Raw genomic sequence first — 22,577 nt, 5'->3', positions numbered from 1 at the left:
TTTTTTCAATAATATTACAAATCTTTCCAACCCCAAACGTTTGAACAGTGGTGTAGCCACATATATGAACAATGCATGTGTAAAACTTCTAAATGAAATTACATAAATATAAAGGAATGTTATGCAACTGTTGGGATGCATTTTACACAGGTTAAACATCATAAAACATACTCTTTAATGCCAGCCATGGCTAACCTGTCGGGTGGAGCTGCTTGCCTGCCTCACTTTTTCGGCCAGAGCACCCAGCAGCTGCACAAGCCTGGTCTGCTTCTCAAGCTCAGCCCTCAGTCCAGTCCCACACAGACACAGCAGCGCACCGAGGACGCGGTCATAACGCTGACCAAACGCTGGGTCCTGCACAGCATCCCTCAGCAGCCTAAATTCAAACCCAGCAGACTGTATCTAAATCTTAAATTCACTTACGTATTCTACCATATTCTTAAACAGGTAAATAAATAATGACAGAAATTTCATTTTGGGGTGAATTATCCCTTTAAGAAATAGTGTTTCGGACCTCAAAACTTTCTCCACCAAAATTACACTGATAAATTGTACTTGCTTAAAACGAATTATTACTTAAATTATTTGCAAAAATTATTAGATTAATAGTGATTCAATATTTGAATGAACTGACCACCCTTAAAAATGATGCTAAGATCCATTAATAAACAACTTTACCAGTAAAGATAATGTGCAATGTTGACATTTCCCAGAGCTCGAGACAGCAGAAATATCACCAAGGCATTGTTGAGGTGACACTCGAACTTCACTGCCTGCAATTTACCACACATGCTTGTCAGTACATCAGAGAGTACACTTGAAGCATATTTAAAGACAACAGAATTAAGTAAAATACATATAAAGATGTACTTAAGTGGATCGGAAAAGTTAATAAAAATAAATGCATTTAATATAAATTTAAACTATAATACATTTTTATTTAAATGTAAATTGCATGCAATCAAGCATCCAAAAACATTCGCATAAACACATTTCATTACACCAAATACACAAAATAATGTTATTTTTAGCAACATCATATGACCCCTTTTTCCCAGTGTATAACCAAGAAAAAAGCAACAGAAAGCACTATGACAAGCTGTTTAAAGAAGAGAAGATACATGCATAAACGTGTGTGTGTGTGTGTGTGTGTGTGTGTGAGAGAGCGCACCTGCACCAGCTGAGGGAGATAGTCAGCCAGCTCATCATCACTACTGCTCTCGATCCAGCTCACGGCCACTTTCCTCACCTCTGTGTCAGCGAACCTGAATTTAGCACACACAACCAAGCACAACATTAACCACATGCTCAGCTCCCTCTCCATAACAGAACAGTAATAAAGCAAGTCATGAGACCAATAAAGTGGTCAAAAATGATCTAAAGTTTGAAAGCAATACATAAAGAAAAATCATATGACCGAAGTGACACATTAAAAAGGTCATATGGTAAAATGTGAGAAGGAAAGGAGAAAGTGGGCCATAAAACAGAGAGGGAGCAGAACAGATACATACTTTGAATCAAGGAGCTCCAGGGCTGAAACAGGCGACAGAGGGGGCCAGTGGTGCAGAAGTGAGTGGATCTCACCCATACTGCCCCAGTCCCAACTGGGTGCACTGGCCAAGATTTTGGGCAGGCTGTATTGATAGTCCCGACAATAGTACCGCTGGTCCCAGAGCAGCTGCTTGTCTGCTCGTGACAGCCTGGTGGAAAAGAATGCTGGGTAATGTCAAAGTAGACAAAGTATATTTTCCTGTACCTAACTATAAGTCTGACTGGGTCAAAATTGCATTGTTGAGGAAAAAACACAGACAAGTCCCATCGGTGTACAAGTCACATTTTACATTCAGAAATAATGTAAAATACAGGTCAATAAAACAAAACGTTTACAAACCATAATAATGTAAATTTTACTTCCCTCCATTCCACAAAAAAATCCTTCAAATTTAACAGTATTCAGAACAGAACAGGAAAAGAGTACAGAAAAATCTAAGTATAAAACAAATTATAGTGCCATTCATTCTGGACATTCATTATAAACGCAAAGCCTAAACTAATTTGTTTAAATGAAAGACAGCATGTGGGAAATGCGCTGCACAAATAAACTTGACTCAAGTACCTCTCTCAGTGGGCACGATTCCAAATGTGCCTGCTTTGTGCATGTTTTGCATGCTTGACATACAAGTTGCTTTGGAATAAAAGTTGCAGCATGTTTCAGACGATAAAAAAAATGCAACTTGCATACTAGAAATTATGGTACTTCCTGTGGGCTTCAAACTAACCCAAGAAGCAGACCCGTTAATCCATGAAACATAAAGTAAGATTTAGTTCTGATCCAAAGATAAGAGGCACAGGAAACAAGTCACACCTCTTAAATGTGTCTGCGAATGGGCAGTCAAGCTGCGAGCCCGGCAGCTGTTGGCACTTGGTGGGCATTCAGAAACATGCTCACAAACGGAGCATGGAAAGTTGCCCACCATCTGAGGCTGAGTGTTGTGTGGCTGTTTTAAAGCTGACTGAGCTTTCTGTTTCACATCTGAGAGATGCATTTTCAGCAGAGCATACTAAACAAGGCCTGACAACTGTCTGCTTTTCAGCTGCAATGTCTCCTTATCAATAGAGATTTATTCTGAAGTCACAGACATTTCAAGTCTGTTTTTATTGCAGTGAATCGCTTTTGCTATCTTTACAAGAAAACCTCTAAAAAGTAATTAATATAAAAACTAAATGGTTCTCTTAAACAGTGCGACTCACAAACTGTCCTGTGCATACAGAAGACGACAGAAGTTAATCAAATAATGTCTGTTTGGAGAAATAGAAGTTAATCCCCTTCTCTAGGCTCAGACTTAAACACTTTGTTAAAGAACTTTTTATTTTAAATGAATTATGCTCTTTTGAACTTGCATTGAAAGTGCATCATCAGTGTTTTCTACTTGAGCACCAGATTGGCATATCAGAATGATTCCTGAAAGACCATGTGACACTAAAGACTGGTTTTACTGTATCAAATAAACCCAGACTTGGTGAGAGCGAGACTAAAGAGACTTCTTTAAAAAAAAAAAACTAAAAACCGACTGAAAACATTTGAATAGTACTGTATTTGTCAGCCAAACATGACTGACTACTGTATTCTGCTGCTGTGTGAACACAATCTTAGTATTCAGAGTGTTGTGAATTGGCTTAATGATGTCCATGACTTTTTAATAGAGGTTTTTATACTCTTAGCTCAAAATTACTTCATTCTCAATTCAATTCAAACCCTTAAATAAGATAAGCAAGCTGAAGGGGATCCATATGATTGGAGTAACTAGGCAGAACTGATTCAATTACACAATGCTCTCAAAGGCTCTTTTATCCTCCATATCTGAAATCATGTTCAGTTCATATGCTACTCAGGCTTATTACGAAGTGTCTGATGCTCAAACAAGACAGGAAGCATGTGGCACTGTAACTGTATCAAACATTCTGATTAGGGATTTAACAAAAGCCAGAATCAAAGCCTACAAACTAATCCTACCTACCTTACCACTACTCTTTAGCAAGCACTGGTGTTTCTTTCAATGCAAATGCATGAAATTAAATGAAATGCAAATCTACATTATGCCATGAGGTCTTGTGATGCAAACTTACCCAAAAGCAGATGATTGTGCACACAGCTTTTCTATCTCACTTCGATCTCCTGGATCAAGTGGATCTAGAGATTGAGGGTCTGGGCAGCCGTTCTCCTGAGGACCAACATAGAGCACGTCCACCGCTGGACTGGGAAAGTCAACCTGTTCATGGTCAGACAATGATATTTAAAGAGGTCATGAACTGAGAAATCAAAATTCCCTTGATCTTTTGACATATAAGAGGTCATTTTGCTATAAAAACATCCTGTAAGTTTCAGAACTCAAAACAGCTTATATTGAAACCAATCTGCCAATTATGATGTAATAGTGTGGATAAACTCTGCCTCTACAGAAGATGATCAACGCCTGCTACTACATCATTGCCTGTTTAGCCCCGCCCACCGATTCGTGCACATAGTAGGTAAATGACAATATCGGCAAATGCAGGTCTATGCAGAAACCAAATGATAAACTTTATTTGATGAACTTTCTTTTTAATGAAATGCCAGACTGCGTCAGTAAGAACTTGGTCCTTTGTTCACTTCGTTTTACCATGGATTCCGTGGCACAATTCAACACAATTTTCAAAAAGATTGAAACTGAAAGATGATGCTGTGCCAAATATATTGGATCCAAAAGTAATGTCACACCACACAAGTGTAAGTGACTGTTTTTATTACGTGATCACTATTGCTTTTGTTTGATATGTACTGAGTAATTAATGCGTTTTAACCTAAAACACAGCAGCATCCATCTGTGAAGGATGTAGGCTGTCAAACATACAAAACTGTTAGCCAATCATAGCAGTGGGCGTTTACTTCCGAGTCTACAATCCGCCACGCCTATTCAAACAGAACGTTCCGATGAGGAGGGTCAAAACTGGACAAAAAAATAGCCTATTAATTACAGGGTTTCTACAGATATGAACAAGTGAAATTTAAGACTTTTTAAGACCTTTTTAATACCACCTTATATGAGATTTAAGACCTAAACCTGTAATGGAAATACACATTATTTTACATATATGTAATATTTAATGTGTTAATGTAAAAAGAAAAAAAAAATTAATCGCAGTCATAAATTATATTTATTTCTACGATATACAGTGAACTTTTCATATCAGCAGACAATATTCCACACAAAATATCCCCACAAAAGTACCACATCACCAAGATTTTTGGTGGTGTACACAATTATTCTGAAGCAATATTTTCATCAGTGTTCTATCAGCTTTTGCATACTTAAATCTGTATATTTTTATTTACCTTCACAAAGGCCTATTTTTATTTTATTTTAAATGCATGCATCACCTTTCATGTCAAATTAATACAATTTATCAATAAATTGTAATAATGTTACCAGCCAGATTAAATAATTTACGCTGCAAAATTACAACTGTAATAAATAATGTAATGAGATTAATGTTTTAAATACATTTATGAATATACAAATAAGAAATGTTGGGGGGACAATGCATACTTTTAAACATATTAAGCTACCAGTAGGTGGCGGTAAGTCACTTAATGAGTGAGTCATTGAGTCATTCATTCAACTGATTTGTTCAAAACGCTGAATCATTCAGTAACAAAACACAGCCGAGTGTTGCTTGGAGAATGTGCTATACTTCTGCTGTGATCCTTGTTTGGAACTATTTTCATTGGTGAAACAGAACAAAGCAGTAAATATTGTGTCTAAAATGCAAGTAACTTAATAACTACTAGACTGACGTTACTTGTTTATTGAACTAAAATGTAATGTAACATTTGCAATCGTGAGAATATTCAGCAAAATAGCTCTCTTGGTATGTTACTGAACTATATCATGTTATAAATAAACTACATATTTAGAATTTTTACCTCAGTGTGTTTCTTCAGAGTTTCTTTATGTGTGCTGTTACACTCATTTGTTTTGAAGTCTCTCACAAAGAGACAGGCAGCGTGACCTTGATACCAGAAATACACTATCCATTATCAATCGCTGTTCAAGTTGAATGTATTAAAATCAGAAGAATCATTCTTTCGTTTCGATGCTTCGCTGGTTATTTTTTTGTCACTTAAGTGAATCTTCGGTCTGATTGTAATTTTTAGCGGATATTTTAGCGGTAACGTGACCAAAAATATTTAAGACCCATCGAATCTGAATTTAAGACATTTTAAGACTTTTTAAGGCCTTTTATTAAGAAAACGTTATTTAAGACATTTTAAGACTTTTTAAGGACCCGCGGACACCCTGTAATTACTACATTGTGATGTTTTTTGATGTAAAAATCTTGATAAGATTACAACTCTAGATGGAAAAAAAGCACAAATAAAAGAACCTGCAGTATGATCCGTTCTGAAGGATTCTTCCCCTTGCCTGCAGCTCCAGGCTGAAGGACTTGAGATGTCCACAAACTTAGCAGCTTGCTACCTCTTGAGAGCACCCTGAAACACAAAATGCAAGAAGTAATATATATTATGTATTATGTATATTACTTATTAACTGCTGTCTCAAATTGATTAATTTAGCACAGGCATCCCAATATACAGTGGTCATGTTGTGCCGCCATATAGAAATTGCCATAATTGTTACATTTCTTGTCAAACTAGGTTCACTCACTTTGAGAGTGAAACAATCAAAACGGCAGTAAATCTGTAATTTTATCAAAACCAGTGTTACCTAATGTATTTTCTTTGTTCTTCAAGATTTTACATAAAGACATAATGAAGTGATTACATACTTTTCAGTCATCAACAATTAAGCTGTTTATGGATCTATTTTGGCATTATGAGCACTGAATAACTGATTTATTACCTAATTATTACTTTTTGGAAAAAAATACAAAGAAAAATTGTATACGCACCTAAACAAATATGAAGCAGTACTGAAAATTCTACAGCTTACAATATACTCTCCAAGGTAAATCTATTTTATTTGAGGTATTATTTTATGACTTGCCTTCTGAAATCAAGCAGAGGCATGGACACTTTTCCCAAAAGCTCTGGACCCTTCCGTTGCTTGTTGGAATCTGGCGAGTTGTTCGCATTCTGGTTAAGAACCCCGTAGAGAGAAAGACTCAGCATGGCCTCTAGTGGTAAAAGCGCCACTGAAATAGGGAAATTTATCCTAAAGAAACAGAGGCAGTCGTCACCAACAGCAGAAACTGGCAGCAATCCCGCTGATTTCCCTCTAATTCTAGAAATTGCAGGAAGTAGCGTGTCAGTGTGTTTAAGGGGCATTAACACTTACAATTCGTCCCATTTGATGTGGTAGAAAAAACTCTTGTATGTTCCCACTTTTTTGGACTGGATAGGCTTGAAGAGATTCCTGTTGTTGTGGGTCAGGGCACACATCAGGTAGTATTTTTCAAAACTGAAAAACAGGAAGGACAAATTACTCTATGGCATGGAAAGGGAAGAAAACACTGGCCTGTACTTATCTATTGCCAAAAGCATAATTTGACTGAATATGATATAAGTTAATCGAAACTACCACACTGTTTGAAAACTAATGTAAAACATTTTTTCCATTTAGTTTTATGCACAATTTACACAAAAATTGTTTGTATATTCATTCAAGTATTCTTTTGAGAGGTTTCAAATAATGGCAAAGTATGCGCTTTCGTTTTTCGCACACACTGCTATTCAAAAGTTTGGGGTTGGTAAAATTAAAAGTAAAAGTTTTTGAAAGAAATCTTTTATGCCTAGGACTGCATTTATTTGATCAAAAATGCAGTAAGAAGCAGTAATATTTTGCAATATTATAACAAAACAAAAAAAAATCTATTTTAATATACTTTCAGTTGTAATTTATTCCTGTGGTGGCAAAGCCGAATTTTCAGCAGTCTTCAGTCTCACAAGATCCTTCAGAAATCATTCTAAAAGGCTGATTTTGTGCTCTAGAAACATTTCTTATTATTATCAATATTGAAAACAGATATGCTGCTTAATATTTTTTGTGGAAACTGCGATACATGATGATACATGATACATTTCAGGATTCTTTGATGAATAGGAAGTTCAAAAGAGAAGCATTTATTTGAAATCGAAATCTTCTGTAACATTATAAATGTCCTTACCATCACTTTGTATGCATCCTTGCTAATAAAAGTACTTCTAACTTCTGAAGAAAAAAAAAAAAAAAAAACTGACCCCAAACTTTTGAACAGTTTCACAAATACTGTGGTCAATTGACTTGAATCCTTGTCTAATGATTAAAGAGTATGAAAACAATGCTATTTGGAGTTGGGCATTTTGATTCATTTTTGTGAAATAAATAAATAAAAATCACAATTTTAGGCCATTTAAGAACAAATATATACATTTCAAAATACACACTGAATGTCAAAAGGATTAAACATTTAGCTGTAATGCATAGCCGTTGTAAAAAGAGATCATCAGCAACATCCTGACCCTCCAAATATTCATTATCAGAGGACACAGCCCTTATTTCTTGCAACGTTTTTCATAGGTGGCCTTAAAAGTTTCAAAAGCATGTTGAATACAGTTACTTTTGTGTGTAGTGAATGGAAATAATGTGATTCTAAGCTCTCCAAGTTGGGTTAAATGTTAAATGGTCCAGATATAATTTATTGAGGCTGATTGCTCCAAGAGAACACAGACTCTAAATTACTCAAATTATCGAGGATGAAATAACAGTGTAATGAATATGGACTAAGGCAGTGCTTTGAAAGTAGTAGAGAAGTTTACCTTGGCTGTGAGTTTGTTAACTCACACAGTCATTATCAGTCTGAACTGAATTAAACAGTTTAATTTAGTCTGCGGGGTTCGATAGGCCAAAACAGGAAGGCTAAATGGATTTCTTTTAAAATCCATTTCTTTATTATGAAAGTATTAAGCTAAAGCTTAGACCAGCTTCAGAAACACTCATGTCACAAGCACTAAAAGGGACACAGTGCTCACCTGCTGACCCAGGTAGCAGGAATGCCATGAACGGCAAACAGAGTGAACTGCAGGTGCTCAGTGGTGCCCGAGGCTTCTTTGCTGTCCCTCCTGTCCTCCAAGTGCTCTTCCATCGTGCAGCCAGGAGTAGTTGGACAGAAAGACCTCAGGTAGAGCTTGGCGAGCTCATACACAGCATCTGTGAGTCCGGCTAAACTCTCCTCAACGGGGCTAGCATAACCTGGGGATCACAAGCAGCAGAGTACAGCATAGGTGAACAAGAAACAGCCATTGAGATGATTTTAGGAGCTGAGCTTACCATTAGCTGAACCTGTAGAAGCTGAACTCATGGCACCAGCCTGCAAAACAAAACAGTGCTCTTTGTATGTACATTGAAAAAAATTATTAATTGAATTAAAAAGAACCAAAGACTTACACTACTTCAGTCTGTGTGCACTGAATTTATTTAATACACGAGTTTCACAATTTGAGTTGAATTACTGAAATAAATTAACTTTTCCACGACATTCTAATTTATTGAGATGCACCTGTATATGCAAACAGAAAAAAAAAAAATAACGACTAAACATTGCTGTGGTTTTGTCTAGGGATGCACAATATCAGTACTGTCTGCTCTTTTTTTATTGTGTTTTTTTTAATTTTATTAACAGTACTGGACAAATAAAAAACTACTAATAATTGAATTAAACGAGTTTAGATGTAATATTTAGTGGATCTCAAAATGAACATCCATTTTTATACCATATACTATAACGTTGTGTTACCTAAACTCACTTTTACCATTTCAAGTAACTGATTTTAGTTTAGTTTAGATCAGAACTGTAATATCAGACATTCAACAACAATCTGTTATTTGTCATAACATTAAAATTCTAACTGGCTTATCAGTATCAGCTACAACTTTATTACAGTGCATAAATACTTCACACTGAATGTTCTCTGACCTCTGGAGAACGTGTTCTAGGAAGGTTGACAGAGCGTTTGAGCTTCTTGATGGCATCACTTATGGCTGGTGTCTCAACTTCATCCAGAGCACAGCACAGATTTTTAACAGACTGAACCACATTGTCCACTGTTTTATACTGGGTGCTCTAATGAGAGAGAGATTGAAAGTGAGAAACACTGAAATCATTTCAAACACTTTATTTCTTTTCATATAGTATAGTATAGCTTGCGGTGTTTGTTAAATAACAAGTAACCTCATTCTGAAGGCAGAGATTGACCTGCTTATAATATCCTTCAAGGTGTTCAGCAAGAACCTCTCTAGAGAAGAAAAAACATGCAAAAGAATGAGAGAAATCAACAAGCACAATCAGGGACTTCAAAGGCCACCCATGGCTTTCGTAGCCTTTAGTAGGGGCGGGAGATAAGATGGAGCACATTCCTACCTTGTGACTGACTCTTTAAACAGCCTCTCCACTAGGCCGAGGTATTTCTCCAAGACGATAGGGGAGATGTCATCTTCTGCCTGTTAGAATACAAAACATATATCTATCCATTAAATATATCCATTAATAACCTCTGAAGATAGTAATGCAGTGAACAACTAGTTTCAAGTTGTTTATTCCAGCCTTTGTAAGAGTCTTACCGTTCGGGCCAGATCTCTTCTCATTGTGCTAAGAAAAAGGAGCTGCAGTTTGATCTCCGTTTCCCACTTCCTGCAGTTCTGCACGTACTCATGACTGCCCAGACTATGTTTACTGGAAGATAATGTTAAAGATGCTTCAGACATGGGCCAGAGCCAAAAGCAACAATGAATGAATGAATGAATCAATGAATAACTAAATAATGCTTACATATAACTTTTATATATATATATCAGTTTTTACAAAAATATTAAGCAGTATAACTCATTTTGACAATAAGAATAAGAAATGTTACACGAGTACTAGAACGAATTCTGAATAATCACATGACTCTAAATATAGGAGTAATAGCTGCTGAAAATTCAGCTTTACCAATACCAAAAAAAAAAAAAAAAATGTGTCCTTTTTTTGAGAATGCACTCGAAGAACATTCCAGGGCAAGAGATGTGTCCTGGATGACTGTGCTTTGGAAGGCCAGAGCAGGAACATTTTGAATAATTACTCGTATCAACTTGCCAAGGTCAACTGAAGACCAGACAGTCAGCACTGAAGCAGACAGTGAGTAACTATACCTTAACATAAGGGGAAACTAACTAAACTAAAGGCTTTCAAAACTCTGCATTGAACACACGAATAACATGGTAACTAAGGCTGCCTTGCATTACAGAGCTTGAAATGTTTTTGCCCATTCCCCCTGTTCCTTATTAGGGCAGGCAAACCCTCCCCTAGAACTGTTGGTTCTGCTCTTCCAATGGTGTGGGTAAAAAATAAACATTTCCCTAGCACAATTAAAGCAAAATAACCCCGTTTTCAAGGAATGTTGGCAGGGGACTTGTTTATGCAATACGACAGAATGCCTGCAAAAGGGAAAGGGAGATGGTAAACGAAGGGCTCACTTCTGTAGAACCTCCTCTTGTCCACAGACCTTGAGAACGTAGCTGCTGATGTCCACCTGGTTCAGGTCATCATGGACCCAACACAAAGCCTGCATTATGAGAAGGTCCACTGGAGAACTCACTGGGCAAAGAAACACAGAAAACATGAAGGAAAAAGGCATCCGTGGACTGAGAAAAGAATGAAGCTAATGAAAAAGTAAACAAGATTATAAAAGAAATGCATTTTTGTCCAGACAATGCAAGACAGTGGTATACAATATTGCTTTGGATTCCAATGACTCTTATTGTATGGACAAAAAAACATTCTTCAGAAACGACATGAGGGTGAGTAAATGCTGAAAGAATTTTCATTTTTGGGTAAATTGTCCATTTAAATGAATTGAGGACCATCCTGAAGGTCTTGTCTGCTTGATGTTGCACAAAAATATAAAATGATGCAGCCAGTATGACACACCATTTTGCCAAGCTTGGACTGATGCTGGCTGTAAAACGGACTATTACCAAACAGTTCATGCGGTACAGGGTTGACTTGGAGGAAAGCAAGGGATGAGAGTGCCATTTGGAAGAGGACCTATAAACCTCTTTTGGTTCATTGCGATGGAAAACCGTAATAAGAAATGGATTTGGCATGAGAAGTTTCACTAGATCCGAGCAAAAATATGACACCCAACATGTTGTTCATGGTCACCCCAGGTTGCAGCAATAACAGGCTCCACACCCCTCCTTGGAATGATCCTCTCTATAAGATCCAAGCCTTGGGCTGGATTACAGTTAGTCAGCTGTGCCTGGCCTGGACTCTTCATGTCTGCCGTGTTTTTCAAGCCTAAAGGTCTGATGGTCATGCCTAATTTGTGGTGAATTTGGAGTTGCTTTGAAGGGTTGTGGGATGCCAGTAAAATTCCTCTTCTGCCAACCTCTATTCGTGGCACTATAGCAACACACATGGTGCTGGAAAGTCAGGAGATTGTGGTTGGTCTAAAATGGCAGGAACTCTAGAGCCTTGGAAAAAAGCTAAGAGGCAGAAAGGCTAGAGTAGAACATCAGACCATATATGCACAATCCTGAAGCTACTGCTGAATTTGTAAATAAAACTAAACTTTTTGTCAAATGGATGTACCTTAATCTGAGACACTTAATCTGAGTTTATCCTGGAAAAACCTTCATATTCCACACATTCAAACCCTAGTCGCCTCCTTAGCTTCATTTGCCTTGTCTTTCATGCCAAGTATGTCTGGAATTGCGAACTTTACTAACCTTACACACAGCTAAGCATTTTCCTCCACTTAAACAAACGAAGAAAAACCTCAAAAACCTCTTTTTCCTCTTTGAAGATTCAGACAGTCAGCACTGACATGCAAAGAGATGGTATGTCCATTTAGCTGTATGGTGATTCTCTGCATGGATTAGCAAAGTTAAGTAACAGTAAAAGCATTACTTTGTTGACCACTGTTCATGGAATGTAGGAATGTTGTCACAAACCTGACTTTTAGTAGGATCTAAAATCTCTTGATCTAAACACAACAAACAGGGTTAGTTTAAGAGGAAAAACAAGCAAGAACTTGTGTGAACGTGAGAAAAAGATAGCTAGAACATTACAACCATCCAGCCAATTATAGCCGAGCCACTCAAATATATTAGCTGTCTGTGAAGCAACTTTGGGGCCCGATAGACACTGTGCCCCCTTTTTCCTTCCTAAGACCACAGTCTATGCTGGATTTATACAGGACAAAAAGAGCTATGGGGCTCAGGCAGTAACAACACAGAAAAATTCTTCAACACAAAAGGCCAGTCTTGATTTCCTGCCAGGAGTGAGGTGGCTAGAGACTCGGCACAAAAAACGAGGCCCAGCAGTCTTCAGAACACAGCCGCTTCACAGGGAACTGAGCCAAGGCCACTACAGCTCAATGAAAAGGACTTTCTGTGCTGGACCACAGACAGGTTACCCAGTAAAAAACCTTGACAAGTGACATGCAAGCTGAAAAATGAAAAACACAGGAACCCTGGTCGAAGAATCTGTTGAGCAGACACACCATAACAGTTATGTAAAAAGAGAATGTGTCGCAGTGGCCAAGAAATGCTCTCTGGCGTTGTGTCATGACTTCTTCATTTGTCAGCTTCGTTTATAGCAGACACTCGGAGAAGCTCACTATTGACAAATAGTGAGTACATGATTCATCAGATGTGACATTATTAGATACTTATAAGGGATAGTTCACCAAAAAATAAAAATTGTCAATGATCTCACCCTTATGACGTGTCAAACCTGTATGACTAACTTTCTTCTGCAAAATTTTCATTTTTGGGTGAACTGTTCCTGTAACTGCCTTAACTGTTAGCATAACAATTTTCATATAAAACATGTTCACTGTCAAAAGCTTTTTATAATGACTAAATTCAGTGTGACAAAGAACTGCTTACCATCACAAGTGAAAGTTACAGGCTGTTGAGAATCAGAAATCTCAATGGATACTTTCACACTGCCCCCATTGTCCCCTCCTGCATCCCTCTGGGTGATCACAGGGCTGAGAACATAGCCAGGATTGGTAGCCAGGTCATCATGTGGGAACTCTGACCTCAGTCTGCAAAAATAAAAGGACAACACTTTGTTTAAAATGAAGACCTAACGAAGGTAACTGTGGTGTACCGCAAGGTTCAGTCTTAAAGGGGTCATATGATGCGATTTAAAGTTTTCCTTTCTCTTTGGAGTGTTACAAGCTGATTGTGCATAGATAAGATCCCTGAAGTTACAAAGACTAAAGTCTCAAAACCAAAGAGATATTCTTTATCAAAGTTAAGACTCTGCCACGCCCCCCTAAAACGGCTCGTTCTAACACGCCCCCACATATCTACCTCACTATGTGGCAATATTAGCATAATGCGGCCCAAATGTGCACGCAAAGAAAGAAGGCGTGGTTTCAGTAACCGCAGTTAGTGTTGAAGCAGAAATGTCAGGGAGACGCTGTGTGTTTCTAGGTGAAAGCAAAAGCATTTTATTTGGCCTTCCGAAAGTAGATGCATTTAGGAATCTTTAAGATGACTTACAACAGAACAGCAATGCATTTTATGGACGACCGTTTCGTGAACCTAGGAGAGGAGGTAATTCTGACTTTGCTATGACAATCTGGAACTTCTGAATCAGCTACTGTTTTGTTATTAGTTCAAGTATTTGCTATTGACTGTTCAAATGCTTTTTTTGTTTTGCGCATCATGTGTGTGCGCGTGCGTGCGTGCGTGTGTGTGTGTGTGTGAGAGAGACAGGGTCACATCACAGTGGAGTCAGCTGTCTTAACCGTGGCTTGTGTCATCACTGTCATGTCAACATATTCTGTTACACCAAATACACAAAATAATGATCTTTAAAAAAGCATCATATGACCCCTTTAAGTCCTTTGTTAATATACATATACATGCTCTCTCTGTGTGTGTGATATTAGTAGGAAACAAGGTATTAGCTCCCATTGTTACATGGGCTACACACAGCTGTAGACTTCCTGCATTTCACTTGTCAGCAGTCCTTGTCTGAGGTACACATATGAGGTTTTAAGGCATTTCCCAAATTAGTCCTTAGGTCCAAAATAGCTTTGCTTCCCTATAGAATCCAACATTACAGTGCTGATTCAGGTATCCTGGGACCTTCTGATATCAGATTAACAACACAGCTGTAGTAGTGGGACCTGTTTTTTCTGAGATATCCCTTTCAACGGTCAATTAAAAAAAAACAAAAAAAAAACTCGTAACTCACTTTGAAATGTCTTCACAGAATGCTACGACTTCTAGATTTTGGCCTTCCTTTTTCTCTAAGATGAAGTACTTTGAGAGTACATTGGTACTTCCTTTATTGACCTGTAAAAAGACAGACACGAAGCCATGGTTATACTGATGATCAGACATTTGGCCTATTATCCTATACATTCACTTTCACTAATGGTGTCCTACACATAGGAAATCACATGTTAAATATATGTTGTAAACAATATATTATGTACAGTCTGTATTATACACAGGGGTACTAAATAGACATGATTGATGACATTAACATCCCAGTTCAAATGTGGAATGAGACAGTCTCTCTATTTGTTGAGAGGATACGGAGAATATGAAGAATGCCTGGAATGCCAAAAAAAGAGAGACTTCCGTCAGGAAGGAAACAGGTCAAAAAAGAACATAAACATGGAATTACAACTAGGAATTAAAGGTACTTTCAGTTCAATGATGGCTTACATGCTAAGAAATTAAATAAAAATATAAATTTTCTGTTTTAATTACATTTGCCATGCAGACTATATGCATGCAATCTCATTGGCATATTCTTGTGAAATTTTCTCTCAACATGGTCTCTGATGAGAACATCTGCCTCTGACACATTTGCCATAAATGAAATCAAAGCAAAAACAATCAAGAGTATCAATTCAGACAAAAAGAGCTGGTCACATGTTTTATTGCGGGTAATACATATACAGTATGCATCGGATATGATGATGGTTTCTTTAGCTGTTTACTAGGCCAAAGCTCTAGGCCTAACCTTAGAGAAAAATGAGACGCCATGTGACACACATTCACAAATTATTCATCCGCTTTTGCTTAGAGCTACGGTTTTACAGTTCTGGCTGCCCTACATGCAATCTCTCCCAGTCCAAACAGACCTTTTCCTCAGGTTCAAAGTTTGTAAGGGATCTGCCAAGAAACAATTCAACACAACACTCAGGAATGAGAGGATGAAGGAAGCTGTCTTACATGAGCTTAGTATTCGATTTAATACAAGTAAAAAGTTTGTGTGTAATAGAATTCACAGCAAATGCAACTTCCTCTCTACTATTGTTGCTAAGAATACTGACATGCATTAACTGGAACTCTGTTCCCTACTGACCTGATAATACTTCCACTAAATAAATATGACTGAACTTCCGTCGGATGATTTAACATTCCACTGACTACAGAGTGCTTGATGGTAAACTGTGATCAAGAGCTCTGTTTATGAATCTAATTACTCACATTGACATTAAACAAACTTCATTTATGCATGTAGGATAAGCTGACAGTCAGACGGTCAGTTAATAGTTCACATGGAGGGGATGTTCACAGCACATTTATAAACACACACGCACAACAGAAACCACATGGTCGATGTATCAACCAGAAACACCTTGTTGTCTGCATACGAGAGCTACTGTGTGGGCTAAGTGACTGTTGTGATACACTATGACAAATTATACCAGTCTTTTTACAACATCGGCAGTAACATAACTCAATTCAGTGTCCAATTGATGTCTGACCAATATGTGGCTAATTCTGAATGCTCCCAGGCATATTTGGCACACATTATGTGTGTCAGACATGTCATCTGTGCATTAGGCCTTACAATGCACTCTAACAGACCAGTATTATTAATTACACAACTGTTCAAAAGACTAGGGCGAGTAAGATTTTTCTTTTTGAAAGAATTTAAGCAGCACAGCCATTTTTTAACACTTATAATAAGAAATGTTTCTTGAAGACAAAATCAGCATATGAGAATGATTTCTGAAGGATCATGTGACGCTTAAGACTGGAGTAATGGCTGCTGAAAATTCAGCTTCTCCATCACAGGAATAAATTACATTTTTAAATATATTAAAATAGATTATTTTAAGTTCTTAAAATATTTAGTTTTTATTGTTCTTTTATAAAATAAATGCAGCCCTACTAAGCATAAGAGACTATTTTAAAAACATTTTTAAAAATGTACTGACCCCAACCTATTAAACTGTAGTTTATATACTATACTTGCATTTTACGTATATTAATAATCTACATATTTTATTTGATTGTTTTTAAAGTTTTCATTTTTTATTTGTGTAAATATTAACATAAAACTCCACCTTTGACACCAATACTTTATATGTTTTCATCAGGAGATAATGCATAATCTGGGCTTGCCTTATGAATGCTGTGTAATAAAAATATGCTATATAATAAAAGCATTCCCTCTACTAATCCTAAATACTTTCAACCATACTCAAAAAATAAACCACTTTTGATAATGTGTTGTAACCCAAACCACAAGCATGAAGTAACGGCTACAGTGAACACTCACACCAAGACCGACAACAAACAGGTCTTTTGGGATGTGTGTGCTGATAAGGGCTGAAATATCCAGGGCTTGTGATAAGAGTATCTGGTGTTGTGTGTGGTGAAGCAGAGTAACTGTACACCAAAACCAAAGCTCAGATTAGTTTCGCTGCTCTTTCACACACTCCGAAAGAGAGCTGCCATGGCAACGGGGAGCTGCACGGCCCCGCTGCAGGCATGTCAGGGAAGAACCCATGGGGCAAAAACAGCTAGCTGGGGCTTGTCTGTGCTAATGAGACCAGCAGCAGTCCTCGCTATAGACACACAAACAAAAAGACAGAATACTAGCTAGGACAGTGTTACCTTGAGTATGAACTAGACGGTGGTAAAAAACGGTGGTAAAATGAAAGCAACTAAGCACCAGCAGAACTTGGCTAGAATATGATAAGAAACCAACCATGAGGAACAAAACCAAAAATGAAAGATGCAAATCGCCCCTAGCAGAAAATTTTGCAAAAACATTTACCACATTGGCATGGTATAATAATTAGAAAACCATATGCACACATTTTTAACTTCTACTTCCTGTCATATCACAGAGCACTGCTACTTTCTTGTTAAAGTGCTAGAATGTATGCAAGCATGAGAGACAAATACTATGTTGTCGATTAGGGGCGTCAATTAGTGGGTTTAGTTTTTTTAAGTTTTGATATTTTTAGCATTTTTATTAAAGGGGTCATCGGATGCCCATTTTCCACAGGTTTATATGATTATCTAGGGTCTTAATGAAAGGTCTATAACATACTTTGGTTAAAATTTCTCAATTGTAGTGTAAAAAACACCTTTTTTTACCCTGTCAAAATCAGCTCTGTTTTCAGCAAGCTGTTTTAGTCCATGTTGCTTTAAATGCAAATGAGCTCTGCTGACCCCACCCCTCTCTTCTGTGGGGTGATGAGCAGACTGTAAACTTCAGCTGTGAAATTTGCTAACTAGCACATATTAGGAAAGGCGATTTGCAAAGATTCATAAAAAAACCCTTATACTCGCTTCTTCTGTAGATGAAGCTGGATCACGAATGATTCACGCGAATCCTTAATGCAATGATAGTACTACTAATAAAATTATTATTAAAACATTATTTTTAAAGGAATATTTACCAGAATAATTATTTACCAGAACTTATTTAGCAGAAAAATTTTAAAACACAACACAGTATTTCTGGAAAAAAATAAATGAATAAACTAATAATAATTTATTATTATTATTATTATTTTTCTAAAATCAATTAATTAGCGATGCTTTTGATTAATAATATTTGGTAAAAATATTATGGTAAAAATATTTGGTACAAATAAAACTGAATTTGAGAAAAACAAAACATTTCATACGGCCTTAAAATTTTAATTTTTATCAAACTTTTAATAAATTGCTGTTTAATTGTAAGTTTAATGACTTCAATTCATTAGACATGCTTTATGAAGAATAAAATGTAATTTAACCATTAAAACTCATTTTAAATGGAAAAAAAACTGAATCCAGAAAAATTAAAACAGAAAAAATGGAATTTGGAAAAAAATAAATGGAATACATAGTAGATTTTGAAAATATGTATTGTTGACTACATTGAGAAAATCAGGAAGGGGGCCAACACTTTTTCACACCACTGTACATTAAGTTCATCACTATGTGGGCATTAGACACAATGGGTTTGAATTTGATGTTACCTGGCTGGGATAATTTCTACTTCCTCCTACAAACCCATTGCAGGTTTTTCTAACTCTGCACAAGAGGATGTGGTAATCACTTCTAAACAAACAGTGCTGCCAACTAGGCTTGTCACGATAACAACTTTTTGTTGTGCGATATAATGCCCCAGAAATAATTGCGATAAGCAATATTATTGTAATTTTAAAGACCATTTTATGCCACTGAATATATAATCATATCTACAGATTTTTCCCTGACCTTCTTTTCTCTGTAAATGAAGGGTGCACACTATTGCTGAAAAACACAATCAATACTCAGCAGTCAGATGTCCGTATGCACAAAGGCACTGTTGAGGTCATGTACATATATTGCGCGATAAGTCGATATATTGATTATTGCGACAGGCCTACTGCCAACATGTTCTGGGTCAGCAGAAAGGATGTTCCTCTTACCTGTTTGCCTGGGCTATGATCCGTTGAGGTTGCAGGTATGTTTAGGGACTGGCTTCTTGTTACAGCCGCCCCTGTTGATGCTCTTCTGGGTTGGGTGGCTAAAGTCACCTTGCTCTTCACCTGTGCTGAGGGACTGCCATTATCCACAACTTCAGGTTCATCCAGAAGAACCGCATCCCATGGGTCTTTAGCAGTCCCAGACTCCTCTACGAAAGGTCCACTTGATACAGTGGGCTTCTCCTCTACCTCCACCTCCTTGCGCTTGTTGAGCGGGTCCAGGTCCAGCCACTCAAAACGGCTGATGTTGGGAGGTTCTGAGGGTTGAGGCATGGGCTCCAGAGACTTGACACTTCCCGATTCGGTTTCCATGCTGGAGGACCTGCCGTTCTTTAAGTATTCCGAAGTGCTGGCAATCTTGTCAAACAGCTTGGCCATCTCTGGGGTGACGGCAGGCTGTGGGTAGACCAGAGCAGCAGGTGGTTGGATTGATGTAAAGGAGAGGAAGGGGGTTGGTTGGGCCGGCAGACTAATAAAGGGAGACAAAGCTGGACTAAAACCATTCTGGAAAGAGCATGGAGGCTTCGGGAAGGGAGCAGAGGGGAACATGGGAGTCTGTGCGTGTGTTGGGGTGGGCGTCCAGTGGAAAGAAGAAGGGCTGAACGCATGTCCTCCAGGATAAGATGCACTGAGATTGCAACCTAGCAAAGAGGAAGGTCTTGTCATTTTGTTGACGCCAAAACTGTCATCCAGAAGCAGCTTTTCCAGCTCCTCCTTGGTCAGCTTCTCTAAATCGATATCCTCAAATTTGTCTTTTTGTTCTTTCTGCTGTGTTTCCGATTCGGAGAACACAATGAGGTCTTTCTCTTGCCGGCTGGTGGATGTTTGCGCTGATTGATTGGGAAGGGGATTACCAGAAGGTGCTGTGGCTGGTAGTGTGTGCCTTTTCTCACGCTTGATTTTATCCAAGGCCTCTAACTCCATACGTAAAGCCTCCTCCTTTCCCACAATCCCTTTGGGCCGGACCACCCCCGGAGAGGCTGGCCTGTCAAGCTTAAACCCATTGCCACTGGATATGTGGGCCATGGTGTCAGCTTTGCCTTGCTATGTACATGGGGAGACCACTGGGTTCGACAGGAACTTTACAACAGGTGCCTACAGGATGAAATTGAGAGAATATTACATTTTAGTATCAGGAACGCAATGATTTCAAAAGATGTATTGCATGTTCACCGCCAACTACGATGCACTTGTAGTGCTATTTGTAAAGGTGGTCAATATAAGTCACTCTGGGGGATTTGTAACCATCAAATTTCCTGTTCACAATGGTGTGTTTACAAATATGAGCTTCTTTCACTCACAGTAATGGATCCAGTCCATTATGCACTAACGCTAGCATGACATTTTGACATGAATCAAATGAATGAATCCTATTTGTTCTTATGTTCAGTATGAAAGCACTTGCAAAACATGAAAAGACGGGTGAATGCAACCCTACACCTTGCAATAGAAAACTGACTCGGCAGCAACTCAAGCCTGACAAAAGATGCACAAGGCCGTCATATATGACAGGATCATGGAAAATCTTTCATGTTACGATACAACAATCACATGCTTTGGGTTTCTGACAAAAGCATCATGAATATTTCGGATATGGGAAGTCTTTAGATTACGACACGCTCAAAACATCAGCAGGAAAATACAGTTCATGGGAGCAGCTAGTTAGGGCGTGTCAAAATCTAGATTTAATGGGTGAATGGCAGGCGGTTACAAGCACATACCAGACATTTCCCTGTGCCTTACAGGCCCGAGACATGCCAGCTTGCAATTGAAACAGAACCAATTCTGTAAACTCAGAATAGGGTTTCAAGCTCCTCATTCACAGCTTCACGGATTATGTGCTAAACCCACAAAAAAAGGGCAGGACTAATTTACATTACTTAAGTGAGGACAAAACAAGAAGTAATGAAAAAACACAGAGATGTGTCTTTAACAAGTCAAGACAGAGAGGAATGTGTCATTTAGTGGTGTTGTGTTCTACACAATGCAATGCAGAGTTTAGTTGATTACAACTGACAAGCAACTTGATGCATTAGTAAAACGATTTAGGCCTAACTGACATTCAGGCGCAACAACAAAAATCTAATAATTAAAAAAATTCTTCTGCCAAACAATGTAGTTCTTCAGCAACATTTAGCAGAATGGATGTTCTGCTAAATGCTGATGATGCTATTGCTGTTGTAATGAGGTGTGTGTTTACAGAGTATTTTACAATGGCTTTGAGCACGGCTCATAATCAAGGATTGGAGTTCATAATAAAGAATTTAGCTGATGTACATTTGCAGGTTTAAATTCATAGACTATTTTACAACTTCAAATGCTGCTTATACAATCTTAGAATTTATAGTTTGAACTAGGGCTGCACGATTACTCGAATGCGATTGTTATGCGCATTTTGTTAGTAATGCCGGTTCTGTAATCAGCAGTAAATCATCATCACGTGCTTTCAGATGGAGCAGCATTTACTACACAGAGCCGTAGTTCACTGACAAATTATGCAAAAAAATAAAATCGCAGACGATTTTATTGCGCGATTATGAAATTGAAGAAATCGTTCGCGATAATGACAGCTGTTTGCATAGCTTCTCGGTGAACTACGGCTCTGTGTAGTAAATGCTGCTCCATCTGAAAGCATGTGAAACCACATTTAATAACATATTTTTACTCTAAACTCACTTCATAACGTCAGTCGAGTGTTTGAAATAAATCCTTCTGAGATGATGTGGCTTCTTACACAGAATAAGGCATGCAACGTATTTCATAGTATTCTAAGCAGTGATAAAGGCATTGCATTATAAATATACTTTATTTTAATGAAAATTATAATAATAATAACTCAGATAAACCATATATTGTCATAATCGTGTGTTTATTAGTCACGTTGAATCAATAAAAGCAGTTAAATCTTCTGTTAATCCAGCTACCGCTATAGGCATTTCCTGGGTTTTTTCTGCGAGGCGTATTTGGAGTTTCAGCGCGAGAGCGCCCCTGGCCTTTGGATGGAGATTTACAGCTGATCACAGAACCGTGCTTCACTGAAAGATATGCATGACAATCGCAGCTTCTGTCGAATCGCGATTTCGATTCCATTTCGATTTATCGTCCAGCCCTAGTTTGAACTATCCATCTAATAATATTAATTTCTTAATCAGATTCATTTGCATGACGCAGACGCTACATAATAACAGCCGTTTTTGCACTGTTGCCAATCTTCTTATCTTAAAGGGGTCATAGGATGCTACATGCACTTTTACAAGTTGTTTGAACTGAAATGTGTGTTGGCAGTGTGTGTACACAACCACCCTATAATGATAAAAATCCA

General features: G+C 37.8%; 1 protein-coding gene across 2 annotated transcripts in view; it reads right to left on the bottom strand.

Annotated features, from left to right (window-relative positions):
• LOC107691134 (phosphatidylinositol 4-phosphate 3-kinase C2 domain-containing subunit alpha-like) overlaps window positions 1-22,577 on the bottom strand; it is a 33,218-nt gene that overhangs the window by 7,992 nt on the left and 2,649 nt on the right. The window contains exons 2-19 of one of the 2 annotated variants that reach the window (XM_016489618.1): window positions 19,199-20,350; window positions 14,734-14,834; window positions 13,410-13,570; window positions 10,992-11,112; window positions 10,098-10,209; window positions 9,898-9,977; window positions 9,709-9,772; window positions 9,454-9,600; window positions 8,808-8,847; window positions 8,510-8,729; window positions 6,837-6,959; window positions 6,546-6,713; window positions 5,926-6,031; window positions 3,628-3,770; window positions 1,512-1,700; window positions 1,172-1,265; window positions 679-773; window positions 196-376 (exon numbers count right to left, since the gene is read on the bottom strand). In XM_016489618.1, coding sequence (XP_016345104.1) covers window positions 196-376; window positions 679-773; window positions 1,172-1,265; window positions 1,512-1,700; window positions 3,628-3,770; window positions 5,926-6,031; window positions 6,546-6,713; window positions 6,837-6,959; window positions 8,510-8,729; window positions 8,808-8,847; window positions 9,454-9,600; window positions 9,709-9,772; window positions 9,898-9,977; window positions 10,098-10,209; window positions 10,992-11,112; window positions 13,410-13,570; window positions 14,734-14,834; window positions 19,199-20,281 — 3,228 coding nt within the window. In that variant the 5' untranslated portion in view covers window positions 20,282-20,350. The remainder of the gene's footprint in view (window positions 1-195; window positions 377-678; window positions 774-1,171; window positions 1,266-1,511; window positions 1,701-3,627; window positions 3,771-5,925; window positions 6,032-6,545; window positions 6,714-6,836; window positions 6,960-8,509; window positions 8,730-8,807; window positions 8,848-9,453; window positions 9,601-9,708; window positions 9,773-9,897; window positions 9,978-10,097; window positions 10,210-10,991; window positions 11,113-13,409; window positions 13,571-14,733; window positions 14,835-19,198; window positions 20,351-22,577) is intronic. The other variant, XM_016489619.1, reaches the window with a different exon arrangement.

Source organism: Sinocyclocheilus anshuiensis, unplaced genomic scaffold, assembly GCF_001515605.1.
Source record: "Sinocyclocheilus anshuiensis isolate Anshui unplaced genomic scaffold, SAMN03320099.WGS_v1.1 scaffold2, whole genome shotgun sequence".
NCBI lineage: Eukaryota > Metazoa > Chordata > Actinopteri > Cypriniformes > Cyprinidae > Sinocyclocheilus > Sinocyclocheilus anshuiensis.
Note: the sequence above shows the minus strand (reverse complement) of the source record. Positions and strands in the feature narration are given on the sequence as shown.